General features: G+C 36.6%; 1 protein-coding gene across 1 annotated transcript; it reads left to right on the forward strand.

The window, feature by feature from the left end:
- The first annotated feature begins 91 nt into the window (after positions 1 to 91).
- Positions 92 to 14,939, forward strand: ptdss1a (phosphatidylserine synthase 1a). Its single transcript, XM_056763078.1, has 13 exons — positions 92 to 645; positions 1,850 to 1,941; positions 2,020 to 2,064; positions 2,262 to 2,386; positions 2,776 to 2,934; positions 3,635 to 3,786; positions 3,865 to 4,006; positions 8,922 to 9,034; positions 9,219 to 9,284; positions 10,312 to 10,411; positions 10,576 to 10,644; positions 12,143 to 12,206; positions 12,396 to 14,939. Exons 1-13 carry the CDS (start codon positions 467 to 469, stop codon positions 12,485 to 12,487), a joined length of 1,398 nt encoding a protein of 465 aa, XP_056619056.1. The 5' UTR covers positions 92 to 466; the 3' UTR covers positions 12,488 to 14,939.
- The last annotated feature ends 1,524 nt before the right edge of the window (positions 14,940 to 16,463 follow it).

Consider the following 16,463-nt stretch of genomic DNA (forward strand, 5'->3'; position numbering starts at 1 on the left):
GGCATACAGCTGCCTCCACTGAGCATGCGCACTTCAATACCGCATCATTTTTGTCACGCTGAAAACAGTTGATTAATATTTGTTATTCTTGTAAGGTAATGTTAAGGGTTGGGATAGACGTTAGCTGATGTCATTCATTGTAATTATATGGCGAGATTTTGCACCACTTCCGGGCGTAGTTGTATCCATTCTACCAACAACCCAGTGACTGCGACACGCTGCATTTGCGCGTTTGACCCACGCGGCTCTCCATAGCGCGTGCACGCGCCTCACCGAAGAGGCGGAAGAAATGTATGTTTTCTGCCATCTTTCTATCCCATAACGCATCGTCTTTTCCTGAGCATTTGCTTAAACGTCCTCTCACGTTTGCTCGCGGCATCCACGCGTTAGAGGCCGACGGAGCGTGAACGCGTAAATGCATGGGGTTGCGTAGGTGCGAAAGAGCTGCAAACATCAGGGGTCGAGCATGGCGTCCTCGTACGGATCTCAGACTCTCAGTAAGGACGATGTGAACTATCGGATGCATTTCCGCATGATAAACGAGCAGCAGGTAGAAGACATCACCATCGACTTCTTCTACAGGCCGCACACCATCACGCTTCTCACGTGCACGGTGCTCAGTCTCATGTACTTCGCGTTCACGCGGTGAGTGGTGACGCAACGTTGTTACAACGTAACAGTGCCACACACAACGAGTTACTGTAACGCACAGCGCGTAAAATATTATATGGACTGTAAATGCTGCTGGGGTGTTGACGTCATTGTTGAGGGGGTCGTGTGGGGTCAGAGGGGTTTAAAGACCCCCATCAGGTCGGTGTGGGTGTTGTTGTGTGACTTTAACTCTGTGCCTGTTAGATTGAGGTCATCTGTAGGACAGTGTCAGACTTTAAGTTAATAAGTAAATAAAACATATTGTTGACATTCAGTGTGCAGTTAAATAAATGATCGAACGAGAATGCCCCGCCCCCTTTCGATTAGCAATAGCATGTAGCATATTGTTCCTCAGGGATGTCGAGGTGATGCACTTACGTATTTGAAATGGACAGTTCAGCCAAATATCATCGTTTATTCACCCTCATGTCCTGTCAAACATATGTGAGTTTCTCTCTTCTGCAGAACACGAAAGAAGATATTCTGAGAATGTTGACAAACATCACTGAACTCCATTGACTTCCGGAGTGTGAACACAAAAGCACACAATAGACATTTCTCCAAATATCTTTACGTTTGGTGTTCCGCTGAAGAAGAGACACAAACAGGTTCATAAACACAGGAGGTTTGACTAAATCATGACAGAATTTGTCTCCACATCTGAATCTCTCCCCGTTGAATAAAACAGCAAATGCTGGATTGGTATGTTTTGCTGGTTTGTGCTGGTCCTGAGCGGGTTTAAGATGGCAAACCAGCATAAAAACATTCCTAACCCAGCATATGCAGAGTTTTTCAACAGGGTCATGATCCGTGGATGAGTTTATTCTTCTGGTTTATTCAGCAACATTGGAGTATTTTGAGATGACCCGCATTGACCAATATTACATCCGCTTGGCCATTAACAGAAGAGCTTCTTTCCCCTCATGGGATGTGAAATCAATACATGGAACTGAATCAGTTTTAATGGTTTTTAAAATCAACTGTGTAAAATTATAGAATATTCCTAACAAGAGGCTGTGATTCTTAAAACAAGAGAGAAAATGCCCAAGAAGAAGAGATGTATTCTGTAGAAGCAGTTTCACATCAAGCACACACAAACGTTTATTTATTCTGTTTCATTTTCTGATGTGCTTAAAGCAGCAGAAGAGCGATTCGTCTTTGGCTGTACTTGTGTTTGTGACTGTATCTTTTGTTTCAGAGATGAAGAGAATCCTGACAGTAATGTTTGGGTGGGTCTGATCCTGGTCATCTCTTTCTTCCTGGTCATCAGTGTTCTTGCGTTTCCTAACGGTGAGAGTCTGATATCTTCTCACGGTCGCTCTCATGATCTTCTGTGCAGGTTTTAATATCAGTTTGATTTGATTTCAGGACCGTTCACCAGACCTCATCCGGCCATATGGCGTATAGTGTTCGGTAAGCATCACGAGAGCACATCTGCTCTCTCTGTACTTCATATTAAACCTTCATTTTCTTTAGGCATAAATCTCATTTCTGTGTATTGATGTGTTCTAGTAATGATGATGAGATCATACGTAACGTGTTTTGATGATGCAGACGTGTCTTGTATGAGTGGTTTAGGAGGTTGATATGATGTGTGCGTTATTTCTCAGGGTTGAGCGTGCTCTACTTCCTCTTCCTGGTTTTCATCATCTTTCTAAACTGGAATCAGGTGAAAGCGCTGATGTACTGGCTGGATCCAAACCTCCGCTACGCCAAGAGAGAAGCTGACATTATGGTCTGTGGGAAAAGTTCACCCAGCTGAAGTTCTGTCATCATTTATTCTCTCTCATGCGGTTGTAAATCCGTATGTGAGTCTTTCTCGGTGAAACACAAAAGGAGATATTTCGAGAAATAGTCTGTGGAATTTGTGGAAGTGGATGGGGTTCAGAGCTGTTTGATTATCAACTTTCTTCAAAATATCTTCTTTTGTGTTCTGCAGCACAAAATTCAAGTGCTTCTGGGTATTTTTGAATCAAGAGATTCGTGACTTACATGTTTTACTCTAGTAATAATAATAAAACATGTTCATTAGAAGCTCATATATTGCTATGGAAGCTCAGAATAAATGTGCATTATGTTTTGAGATGTATCAGTGATGTATTGTGATGTTGTGATGATTGACAGGATTATGCCGTGAACTGTCATGTGATCACGTGGGAGCGAATCCTCAGTCACTTTGATATCTTCGCCTTCAGTCATTTCTGGGGTTGGGGTATGAAGGCTCTTCTCATCCGCAGCTACGGCCTGTGCTGGACCATCAGTATCACCTGGGAGCTCACGGAGGTACAGACATCAGCGCATCACACAACCGCTTGCCAGTGTTTGTAGAACACAACATATCATGTTTGTCTACTCTTAGAAAGAATCTAACTCCAAAACATTTCTCATGTCTGCTGTCTAAATTTTAGTGCTGCCCTTTTAAAATGACTCAAATTCAGTGTCTATCCTTATTTTTACTATGGAAATATCTAATCATTCTTGAACATTTAGTTAAAAGATTCCTTTTTTTGTTGAACACAGAGAAAGATATTTAGAAGAATAACCAGACAGGAAAAATGACAATGGTAGTCAAAATTGCCCCAGAACGGCTTGCTGTCCCACATTCTTCAAAATATCTGATTAAAGTAGTTTTTCTACTATGGTAGTCAATGGGGTCCAAGAACAGTTTGGTTGTAAACATTCTTCTCTGTTCATCACAACAAAGACATTTATACAGATTTAGAACAACTAGAGAGTGAGTAAATGATGACAGAATTTTTGGGTGAACTGTACCTTTAAAAGAAGAATAAATACTTGTCAATGGGGTAAGAAGATAAAATGATTGTTTTCTCTCCCCATTGATGGTTTATTATTTTGTAAGAAAAAAAAACATTTCACCTGTTTTGCTTATTTGGACTTTGATACAAAAACACAAAGTAAGAGTCTGAGATTCTTGAAGTTTATATTTAGCGGTGTATAACATGGCAGTAATTTCTCTCTGCAGTTGTTCTTCATGCATCTTCTGCCCAATTTCGCGGAGTGCTGGTGGGATCAGGTGATTCTGGATATTTTGTTATGTAACGGTGGAGGGATTTGGCTGGGAATGACCGTCTGTCGTTTTCTGGAGATGCGCACGTATCACTGGGCCAGTATAAAGTGAGTTCACCTCACAACACAAGCACTTTATCTGTGATGATCATAGAGACTGATGGAGTTGTGTTTTCCACCGCACAGAGACATTCACAGCACCACGGGTAAAATCAAACGTGCCGTTCTACAGTTCACACCCGCCAGCTGGACCTATGTGCACTGGTTTGATCCAAAGTCATCCTTCCAGAGAGTGACCGGAGTTTACCTCTTCATGATCATCTGGCAGGTGAGATGCTCTCAAATATAAAATGGAAGTCTCGTCATCCAACGACACGTCAATCAAACACGAGAGAGCGCTGTGCAGACTGATCCACATGTGGCATCATATATCGTCCCTGTCGGGCGGAATCCTCGCATCTCCAAAACCATTATTTTTCAGGAAATAAAAAAACTGCATTTTTTTTAATTATTAAACATTGTATCGTCAAAGTTGGTATTATACTTTAAATACCAACTTTAAAAAGAGTAAAGAGTTAACCTAAGCAAACGCCTGTGGTAACATACATCTTCCTAAACTCTATTTTAGAGGTTTAAGAACTATAAATGATGCAATGCAAAAACACCATGAGCTGACTAGGCTGTCTAATAGACAGAAATTTGCCTAATCTGCTCGCTTTGTTGCTCACAGGCTTCCTTCTGCACCCAAGCATTACAGCGAGCGATTTTTAACAAAACAGGCCTACTCAAATGTATCTAACCTAACTATTTTCACTCGTTATTGTCTAAAAATTCAATCAGGAGACGTAATGCCGAGAGTGAAGAGTGAAGAAGAGGTGGAGTTACGAGACTTCTCAGACACTTGAAGTGTCCAATGGAGTTAAGAGATTTGACCTCAACCTATTTCAACACTTAAGATTGGTCAATAATTTGTAAAAATAACATCCACACATGGGGACTGACCAATAGCATCGTTTTGTGAAAAAATATGAAATTGACAAAATTTGGTTTCCGCCCGACAGCGACGATATACTCCCTATATTTTCTCAAATCACTCTCAGGGTGTTTTGAGCTCTTACTCCCATCACAAAAAAGTATTTCTTGCCAATCTGTTTTTCTTGTTTTCTATTACAAATATCTAAAAGTTCTCAAATCAAGGAATGTTTGGTTGACAAGGAACATTACTTTTTTATGAAAGAAATAAAAAAATACATTTGCTTAAAATAAGGAAATAAATCTGATTTAGGTACTTTATTTCACATCTTCGTTTATTCTAATATTAGCTGCGTCTGAATTTGCTCACTTGTTCACTCATGCACTTTTCCCCATATAGCAAATGCTAAATAGTCCACTATATGGGGAAGACGTGAATGGAAATGCGTAATATATCCTGTGTCTGACAGTACTGACATTCATCAGTACTCTTATATTAGGCCCCATTTGCGTCTAAAACCGAACAGAAAACATGATTCGCGCCTCTTTCTCTCTTTAAATGACACGCGGTGGGCGCACCGCTCTGAAAACTTGCACATTTTTTAAAGGAACTGAATCGAGATGGAAATAGTTTGTCGCATCACATGCACTGGGTCGCCGCTATTTGAACGCATCTGGCGTGCGTTTATATTTAAAATAAAGAATATGCACACGAAAAAGACGCAAAAGGTGAATCATGCCTTCATCTATATGGCTTTATGTACTGTTTAATAAAATGGTTAAAAAAAGTTACTTTTTACTTTATTTGTCACATTTTTGTATTAGTTTTAAATAAAGAGAACAGAACAACTGTTTACCATGTTTATTTGATTACATTTAATAAAATTATTTAAAATATTTCGAAGAATAATCTGTCTATTCTCAAAAAGTAGTAAAAAGTGCATTTGTGGCATCATCCTGATATCTATGGCATTAACCGTCACTCTCTACCAGCTGATTCTAATCAGACGGTTGATTCGCACTGTATCATGGGAAATGATGATCTGAATGCATTGTGGGTAAAAAGTAGTGAACAAATGTAGGAAATGAGTTTTTCACTCATGATTACTACAAAATGGCGGAGACCTGATATAGTGCACTATTTAAGAGAGAGTGAATTCAGACACAGCTAATGTCTTTCATAAGATAAGACTAATGCTGGGTTCACACCAAACGCCAACAATCATGTTCTACGCTCATTATCACTCGCGGGAAAAGTACGTTATTTCGTGCTACGCGATCTGACAAATATTTTCAACCTTCGTAGAAGACGAGATTGACCCGCGTTCGCTGCAATTGTGCCGCCTGATTCGCCTCATAGACACAAACCTTGCTGGGGCGGTGTGCATAAGCGTCTTTGCATTGAATTTGTATGTTGTACTCGCGCAAAATGCTTAATTCACGTTTGGTGTAAATCCCCAATAAAAGTCCTGCGGTTCAACACACTAGCTTTTTCAGTCTGGTAAACTCGCATGCATTTGTTGATGTTATGCAAATTCTACTTTAACCATTTTACAAATCAAGTTTGGTTCACAAGAGCAGCGGGTGATTTTGAGTAAGCACACTTAAATGGATTTGCAAACATTTTTCAAACTCTCCCAATAACTACGGACGTATTTTCTGGACTATTTAAAACCAAGTCGGAATCGCTTTAGATGAATTAAATACAACTAACTGTATTTAACTCTCATAGTAAACAGATAGTGTTGTATTGGTGTTGTGAGGGGAAATGTGATTTATTTTCTCTCTGTTTATCTGTCACACATAGAGAATGATGTTGAGGTTGAGGGGTAAATGCTCTAGATGCCCTTCATTCTGACCGGTTGTCATGGTGATGAAAGGACGCTCTTTACTTGCTATTGTTTAGGAGGCTGGTCTGCTCATGCATTGAGATCCTAATGAAATGTGTTTGAAAGAGGAGGATTTGGAGGAGGGGACGATGGGGGGAGAAGACTCTTCACAAACAGAGCACGACCACATGCGTTCACAAAATGTTTAATGTTGTTTTACTGCATATGAATCTATCAGAATGAAATTGAGATGCACAAACATCATTTGACCTCTCTTTAGTTGAACATAGCCTTAGATGCTGGAAGGGCGTTAAGAATGAAACAATAAATCAATTCTTTAGTTCTCTCGTTTTCAAAATAACAACATTGAATTAATTGAAAATGTTGTTTTATGAAAATAATGACGTGATATTGTCATGCACTACGTTTAAAAAATATAGAAACATAAGTATGTATCTTGATGCTTTAGGAAAGAAGAGATTCATTGAAAAAACACTCGGTCTGTCAAACCATTAATCGCATCCAGAAGTTTGTGTTTACATAATCTATGTCTGTGTACTGTGTAGTCGTGGCCCAATGGTTAGAGGGTTGGACTCGTGACCAGAAGGTTGCCGGTTCGATCCTCAGGTCAGGCGGGTAACGATTGAGGTGTCCTTGAGCAAGGCACCTAAGCCCTACTTGCTCCCCGGGCGCTGCAGCGATAGCTGCCCACTGCTCTGGGTGTATGTGTGTTCACCACTTGCTGTGCGTGTGTTCACTACTCTCTGGATGGGTTAAAAGCAGAGGTATATCTCGGATATGGGTCACCATAACTGACAAATTGGTCACTTTCATATACATACAAGCATATATTTAAGAAAATATAACATTAACATAATATTAATAAATATTTACATGTTATTTAAATTGTTGTTAAATATGAATAAATGCATCTAAATATTTCCTTAATAATACTTCTAGTATGTTTATAAATACAGTTACAGTTTTTTTACAGACGCTAGGACACGTTTCTCAATACTGAGGTCACTTTTGCAAAACTCTTCACACAGTTCTCCTAACCAACTTTCAGCTTCGCAAAGCAGTTCATTTCACATTCAAAATGCACTACAACTACCAAACACTTCCAGAACACTAGCAAAGGTTAACAGCCGACAAACACACTTTCTCACCCACAAAACAATGACCTAAAATACACTAACAACATGTAGTATTATACAACGTTTTCTTGTGTATAACAAGGCCACATCTCTGTTTATATTTCATTGCAATATATGTTTCTGGAATGAATCAGACATGATGCAGAATACGTCAATATTTATTTTTTTGCACAGAGTATCAAGAATACAAGAATTTGAATACACACCATCCACTGATAGAGATACAATCCACATCACATCTTATGTCATCTAGGGCAATACACCTTCTGTAATGTGCAGCTCAGTCAAATGCCCTTGCAGAATACAAGTTACCTGTTGGTTTGTCGGAAAACTCTAACAATAGATGTCACTGTAGAGCGTTGCAGATTTGGCTGCACTCTCTTACCAGCTTCTCTCATTGAGAGACCATGATTTACTACATGATCAATTACAGTAGCTCTGATCTCATCTGAGACTACAGCTCTTGATCTTCCTCTTAGTCTTCTTCCATCATGCATACGTATTCCTCGCCCCCTCCCAGCCACTCTTCTTCCTCTTTCAGACACTTCTCTATTTCTGAGTCCATGTTTACATTACAATACAAAACTATTCATCAGTTGTCTCCTTTTGTAATGAAATTGAAAGAGTAACACCTGTGTAGATGTTCATCTACAATGTGAATCAGCTGTGGCTGGTCTTATTGTCCAATTGTTTTTATAGCATTTAATTTTAAGATTTAAAATATTACTGTAGAAATGTAGAAAATTGCTGTCTTATTCAGTTATGTATTATGTTATTGTTTTGAACATAAGTTTAACAGTTTTGAAAACAGTATGTAAGCATGTGCAAATTGGCCTGTATGTACAAAGAGTTTTGGCAGTTGTTGTGTCTGAATGAGAAAATAATTCATGGCATTTGAGAGATGTAGTCATTGAATGCATTTTGTGCCAGAGCAATGATAATTGATCCTCAGTTTAGCCCACATAGACTACTGTTGTGCTCACTGTGTGAAGAGTTTTGCAATAGTGACCTAAGTATTGAGAAATGTGTCCTAGCGTCTGTATAAAACTGTAATATGCACAGTACACAGACATGTATTATGTAAACACAAACTTTTAGTCTGGATGCGATTCATTGTGATTAATTGTTGACAGCCCTAGTTTATATAGTTTTACAGCTTGTGCCACTGTTGTTGAGTGTTATTAGATCACTTTTCCTTCATGTCCTGTTGTTCCAATTGCAGAAAATTAATGGCAACGTTTACTTTTTTTATTGTGTAACCAAGTCTCTCTCTCTCTCGTTGAAGCTGACCGAGTTGAACACTTTCTTCCTGAAGCACATCTTTGTGTTCCCAGCATGCCATGCTCTCAGCTGGTGCAGGATTCTGTTCATTGGCATCATCACGGCTCCCACTGTACGGTAAGAACACGTTTCACTCTTTCATCTACTGTACATTTCACTAGAACTCAAAGACAATATTAAATGTCCTTCACATTCCACTTCTGTTAGTCAAGATGGAAGAGTTGGGGTCAGGATTAGATTTGTTTCGAGTTGATGAATGATTTTGGATGTTGACTGTTACTATGTTTGTTTCATGATGCAGGCAGTATTATGCGTACCTGACGGACACGCAGTGCAAGCGTGTGGGGACTCAGTGTTGGGTTTTTGGGTGAGTGTGAAATGTCAAACGCAGATGGCGTGTTATTATTGCGAGTGTGTTTGAGGTGGGTTAGACCGTTGAAGGTGAAAGGTTCTTTACTGTTGAGGAATTGAGAGGCTGTTGGCTGAACGTTTAACCACAAACCCTCTTGTTCCACAACGCTCGGCTTCACTGCATTATTTCTCTTATTATTTCAAAGATTTCACAGTTCAGACAATGACCTAAATTCTCCACATTCTTGCTAAACGTTTGGGTTAGATATCATCTAAACTTGAACATCTCCATCACAGACTTTAAACTCCATCTGAATCAAAGGTTACACCTGCAGTTATAGTATTTCTGATATCTGTTTAGTGTTTCCATCATCACAACACACACTCATAAACGCACATTCAGTGATGATGGTTTACTTGACATTTACTCATATTTTATTAAATTTAGCAACAATATATACAACAATACTCTCACTGCTCTCAACAAAATGATTTACGTTTCAGAAAGAGAATTATAAATCTATCTAAAAATAATGTTTTTTTATCGCAGACATGATTTAAGTCATTGTGTGTATGCATCATATCTAAACATTGTTCAATTATGGAATGAACTGTTAAACCATAAATGTCAATGTATTGCACTTTTATTCACTAATTATTATTATTTCAGTTTTATTCTTTTTCCTTTTAACTATATATTTGATTTATTTTTTATTGGTTTTACGTGATTTCCTCTTAAAGATCTTTGAATTTTTCCTTTATTTTTGTTAATTATGTTTCTATCTTTAATCACTGTGTTAAGCATTCATAATGGTCTTTGTGTGTGAAATGTGCTGCAGAAATAAATTGATTTAGTCTTTTATTTCCATGTCTCGTTTGGGACGGTTTCTCGCAGGCACACATGTTGTGATGTTTAATGCTTTGAGATGCGAGTCTGATGTAGAACACAATAAATGAAAGACTGAATAACAGTACATGAAATGTTCTTTTAACTCCATGTCTTTGAGTCATCTGCTAGAATAATCTTTCTATCTTTCACGCAGGGCCATTGCTTTCCTGGAAGCTTTAGCGTGCGTTAAATTTGGACAAGACTTGTTTTCTAAGACACAGGTTCTGTATGTGTTCTTGTGGCTCTTGTGTTTGGTGAGTTATTTCTTCACTCTCTGGTGACTTTATTATCTCATTATTATGAACATTTATAAAACTGGTGTGGGAATCTGAGACTGTAGGATTTCATGAGTTATTCTTTACCAAAGTGTTTGTGACACAGAAGATGCTGATGTTGAGATGAAATGTTTGTTTTAAAGGCCTTCATCACTTTTCTGTGTCTGTATGGTATGGTCTGGTACGCTGAGAACTATGGACCCAGAGAGAAGGTGAGATGAAACGTTATATGTTTACTAAATGTATTACATTTAATCGATTACACTTCCTGATTTCATGTCAAACCACTATCGTTCACTTCTCAGTTACTCTAAAAAATACTTTTCTACAGGTCTCTTACTATAGAATCTTTTTTTTTAAGTAAGAAAAATGTATTATAGTTTACAATAGTGAACACTAAATATTTAGATTTTACTATATTAACGTTTAGTAATTTCTATAAAATATTACCATTTACTATGGTAAATATGGTAAATATTGAAGCATATTACATTAGTAATAGTAACGCAGTTTATCAATTGACTATAGTAATATTAGGGATGCACCTATAGGATTTGTTTTGGCTGATACAGATTTTAACAAACTTTCTTATGATACCGATCTTGATCAGTTGCATAGTACTTTACTAGCTAGTTTTTTTCTGCATTAAATTAATTTTACTGAACGTGAATTGGTTCTGTTTAATATTTTAAGAGTCAATCTTAGAAGGTGATTTTTGCTATCCAATATTTATTCTATTAACAACATTTACCCATATTTGACTTAACATTGAACTTTTCTTTAATGAACTTCAATAAAGTCTGTACTGTTTTGCTATTGAATTATTTTTACTTTGAGAAGAAAGTTGGATTATTCAGACATGCAACTCATTGCCTCCATGCAGTTAATTTATATGATGTGATTCTGTAGTATTTTAATGTTGGTCATCTTCTTAAAGATTTAAAATAATACAAATTTTATGATTTGCATTATGCAAAATGCATTAAAATGTTTTTCTGTAGCATTTTGCAGAGCTGTGGTTTATTAAAAATATTTATGTCATTTGTTATTATTCTAAATGCTGTTTGATATGATATTAAATACAGTGTACATACAGTAGGTATATAGTGATATAGTAAGTGCTGTATGTATACTATTGACACTTGCCACGTTTAGATATGCTCATTTTTCTTCTGTTGTGTGACCATATGTTAACACGCATAATCTTATAATAGTGTTATGAATACATTAATATTAAGTGTCACAAATGCTGATGTGGATAATTTGCACACATTTTTTTTTAATAATTATCATGATTATATATATAAAAATATATATATATATATATATATATATATATATGAAAAGTTTGTTTCCAAAATGAGATAACTCGTTTTTTTATTGTGCATTCCATCAAACTGCAGTTGGTTTATTTTGATTTAAGCCATAATAACAAAAAAAATATAGCTCACTAACACAATAAAAACACGATGACATGATAAGATATCTCATTTAGGAACCAAACTCTTCATATATATATATATATATATATATATATATATAAATATTTCTCATATATATACAGATTTTTCTTATGTCTCTACATTTTAAATGTATTGAAATTTGACATTTTAAAAGTACTATAGGAAATCATATGCATTGAATGAAATATTTATCCTGTGTTCAGCAGTATATTTGTGGTAAAACTCATGTAATGTTGTTATTTTTTAGACTTTTTCCGAGTGTGAGGACAGTTTTTACTCTGAAGGAGCTGAAGATGAATCTGAATGCAAAGGTAAAACAACATTCATATTCTCAAACAAAACGACAAACACCACACTGAGTCTGTATAGATCAAGATGACGATGTGTTTGGATTAGAAAGGTTTTGATGACAAGCAGCTAAAGGAAGAAGCTGGTATATGGCTCACAATGTCAGCATGTCATACCACTCAGTAGCAAAAGATGTTTTTGTCTCTTTTAAGGAGAGTTTGAGATAGAAAGCACAACGTACTCCACTAGAAGGAAAGTGATGGATTCTGGAAAGAACAAAAGCATCAACGGTGTGGAGAAATGAGATCGCCGGCGTTTACTGAACGGACGGAGAACTTTTGCACATTTGTATCACTCTTGTAAAGGAAGGTAAAGTCACATGACTGCGGGTGAGATCGTCTCAGGTTTGGTCGGAACATTTCAGAAATTGTTAGCGCTGGCGTGTGTTTCATTACAGTCAGAGACGTAAATACTGTATGTCCAGCGTTGAGATGGAGACTGAATAACCTCGTCTGATCTGTGCTGTTTCAGTAGCGTGTGTGAATCTGTGTTTACTCCTCACACTAACTCTTCACTTCTCCAACTGTGTATTATATCTACCTGATCTCAAATAATGTCACTGATATCAAAACGCTTCTATGATTGATCATATTATAAGATCACACGGTTTAAAGTCAACATAAATTAAACATTTACATTATTTACTGAAATGAACATTCCTGCTCCTTTTGGGAATGATTTCAAACTTTGCCTTCTTTAACTCAAGCTTGACCCGTCTGGTGAAGTAACGTCCTGCCTTAGATTTGTCACCCACGTGAAAATTTGTATAGTTTTTACTACAGTGAATCACCTAGTATACTGCAGTAATTACTACAATCTGTCAATTCACTGTAGTCAATGCTACCAAATACTGTAGTACACTAAAGTACAATTATTAAAACTTACTACAGTTTACTATAGTTAATCCTCTAGTATAGCACAGTATGTGGGTCAATGACGTGACATGTATTTTTTGTGTCCAAATTCATTATTTTCCTAAAAAGAATTTGAATAAATACATGTCATATATCAAATGGATCTACAATATGTCCTTTATAAGAAACCCTTTTCATTTAATTGAAATTCAATAGATTTTTTGAGTTTTGGTGTTTGAAAGACCAAAAATGTCAGGTGGTGCGACCGTCCGAACATACAAACAGAGAACAAAACTGAGAAATAAATGTTAATTTTCTCAATAAAATTCTTAATAAAATATTTTGGCATGATTTTATGTTAAATTTCTTATATATGAGGGGAAAAATACTCAGTGCTAAATACATTAAATGTATATTATTTTGAATTAATATATGGTCGCACCACCTGACATTTTCTGGGTGGTAAAATCAGAAATCTTGTTTAATAATGAATTAATGCTCCCTAAAATGCTGTAAAACCAATATAAATCAACACAATACATTTTTTTGGACATAAAAATACATTTTCAAACTGTTTTGCTTAAAATATTTTTTTCTTCTTCTTGAAAATCTTATTTGTCATTGACCCATTTACTACGGTTTATAAATTCACAACAGTCCATACTACTGAATACTATAGTAAACTATAGTACAACTGTTAAATAAATGATATGATTACTATGGTTTACTATAGTAAATCCTCTAATATAGGCTACGGCAGGTTTGCTCATTTAAGTGTTTAATGTAAGTTTTGAGGGTGTGGTAAGACCTGCGTCTGTTTGAAATGGATTTGAAATATCAGAATTCATTGATCAACACTCAAAGAAATACTTGAGTATAGTAAACTGTTGTAAAGTGTACATTTATTGCCGTTGACTACAGTAAATATGAGAGTTGACTAGTGTTTTTCATGTCCAGTGAAACTCTGTGTTCATGTTGACGAGGTTTTCTAGTGAAGACTGAGATGTTTCGGGCGAGTGCTTCATCAGACTGACGTTGAGCTGAATGTAGTTGAATGGGGTTAAGCTGCTGTGGATGAAGTTGACCCAGATGTGACAGAACCACATGTTTTTTTTAGCACTTTTATGGTTTCATCATTGCTCCAGTGATATTTGTGAAGCGCCGGATGTTTTAATGTTTAATTCCACGACCGATATCATGCTTTCTCCTCCAGTGATTTTCTTCCTCTGCTGCTGTTGATTCTGCATGTTCCAGGAAGCTCTGTTTGTGTTTTATATGATGTGTTTTGATCTAGATTACACACTCCTACTGCAGTATTCAAGCCTTTTTGGATGAACATCTTCTTTTCTTACATCCATTGTGTGCCTGCATGTGTGTTTTATGAACGGTTTTCAGTTGTGTTGCAGTTGTTTTGTGTGCTCTGAAGGTCTTTGTTTTCTCTTCTGATCCTTTATCTCATCTCAGTGCAGACGGTTATGAACCTATGTACACCTTTGCCAAAACATCAGTGTGCGTGCGTTTGCGTGCATGAGAGAGATAGTGTGTGTGTGCTTGCGTCTTTGAATGTGTGTGCGTGTGTCGACCATTGAATGCGTGCGTGCGTGCGTGTGAGCCACTGAGAAATTTGAAATGCCTTTTCTTCCTGCTTTAGTTTTCATTAAAACTGTTAAGGTAAAATGAGTGTTTGTGTTTTCTGTGAAGTTCAAATGTTTGTAATTGTTTTTGTCACAACATGACTGAACTTTCTGCAGTAACTTCCGGTTTGTTTGCAAATAATTGTAACTCATGATTCCTTGATGTGTAACTGACTTTGAAGATTAAATATCATCTGTATCTCCTGTATCTTGTTTGGCTTAAGTTTTGTGTTTGCATTTATTACAGCACGTTCAAACCAAAAAAAATATTATGTGTTTCGTTCAGTTTGTCAGTTATATGCAGTAGAGGTTTATCACTTCTCTCTTGGTGTTTGTCTTGAGCTTGTCCATCACCACATCCGCAAGAATTTCTTTCACAGTCCTCGTGGTTTCATTTGATCTCTGATCAGTCAGATCCATTTATATTTTCATACTAAACGAGTGTTCATAAAAGGTTTTTGAGCTCCTGGAGGATGATTTAGAGGCGAGTCAAAAAACCTGACACGACTGAATTCTTCTGCATGACCTCAGCTGGGTCTCATATAGAAACACCGCATCCGATTTCAGTCAGCACAGACTAAAATAACCTAAAGCACTGACACTATTCTGTTCTGAAGACATCACAATTCTGCTTTTCATTTACATTTAGCAGATGCTTTTATCCAAAGCGACTTACAAGTTGGGTAAACAATGGAAGCAATTGTGTCAAACATTAGGACAACAACAAGCAATAAAAACATCTCTCACAAAGTCTACTACAGTATACAGAGCCAAGTTTAGTTTATCTAAGCTTGCTTTTTTATTATATTTTTATGAGATATTGTAGAAAAGATATAGAAATCAGAAATGATCAGTCAGGTGCACACAGAAGAGTTGTGTTTTCAGACGATTCTTAAAGATGATCACAGAATCTACAGATCTTGTAGCAGCAGGCAGATCGTTACACAAATGTGGAACCGATCCAGAGAAGGTTTGTGAGAGCGATTTTTCACCTTTTTGGGATGACACCACAAGACGTTGTTCGTTTGCAGAGCGTAAAGATCTGACGGGGACATAAGTCTGCATAAGTGAATGAAGTTAAGAGGGTGCCAAACCAGTGGTGGTCTTGTAGGCCAGGAGCTGTCTTGAATTTGATGCAAGCTTTTCATTTAAACACACTTTTTGAATGTTATGGTATTATTACAATTATTCAAATATACAATATTGTACTTCTAAGTTTCCAGTAGTGATAATATTTCAAATAACATACATTATTTGAAAAATGTACTGTTTCTAACAATCCAGCATATTTATGCACATCCGTATGCACACTGCATGGAGACAATCTTCCAATAATACCATGTGTTTTAATATCATATACTGTAGTTTTCATTTATTCATATATTACCATTTTTTATTATAATGTATGAAAAGCTTCTATGCAACAAAGAATATTGTGAAAAGCACTATGGAAATAAAACTTAAAAGCAGAAGAGCTGTGGTTTCTGTTCCTGTGGCTCATTTCATAAAGAATTGATTCGATCTGCAGCGGTTGTGACATCACACGTGACACATTCTCATTATAAAAATGTGGAGCTTAATTTCAGTGCATGTGCTTCGTAAATAAGCGCTTTGTATTTTTCATAAAAAATAACAGGAATGCAGAAATAAAAAATGTAATTGACGGCTTGTAAGTATGTAAGAATTTGCTTAGATTTGAGGACCCATGAAAAACAGTTTATGCAAAAGAAAT

The sequence above is a fragment of the Triplophysa dalaica genome, chromosome 12 (genome assembly GCF_015846415.1).
Source record: "Triplophysa dalaica isolate WHDGS20190420 chromosome 12, ASM1584641v1, whole genome shotgun sequence".
Taxonomy (NCBI): Eukaryota; Metazoa; Chordata; class Actinopteri; order Cypriniformes; family Nemacheilidae; genus Triplophysa; species Triplophysa dalaica.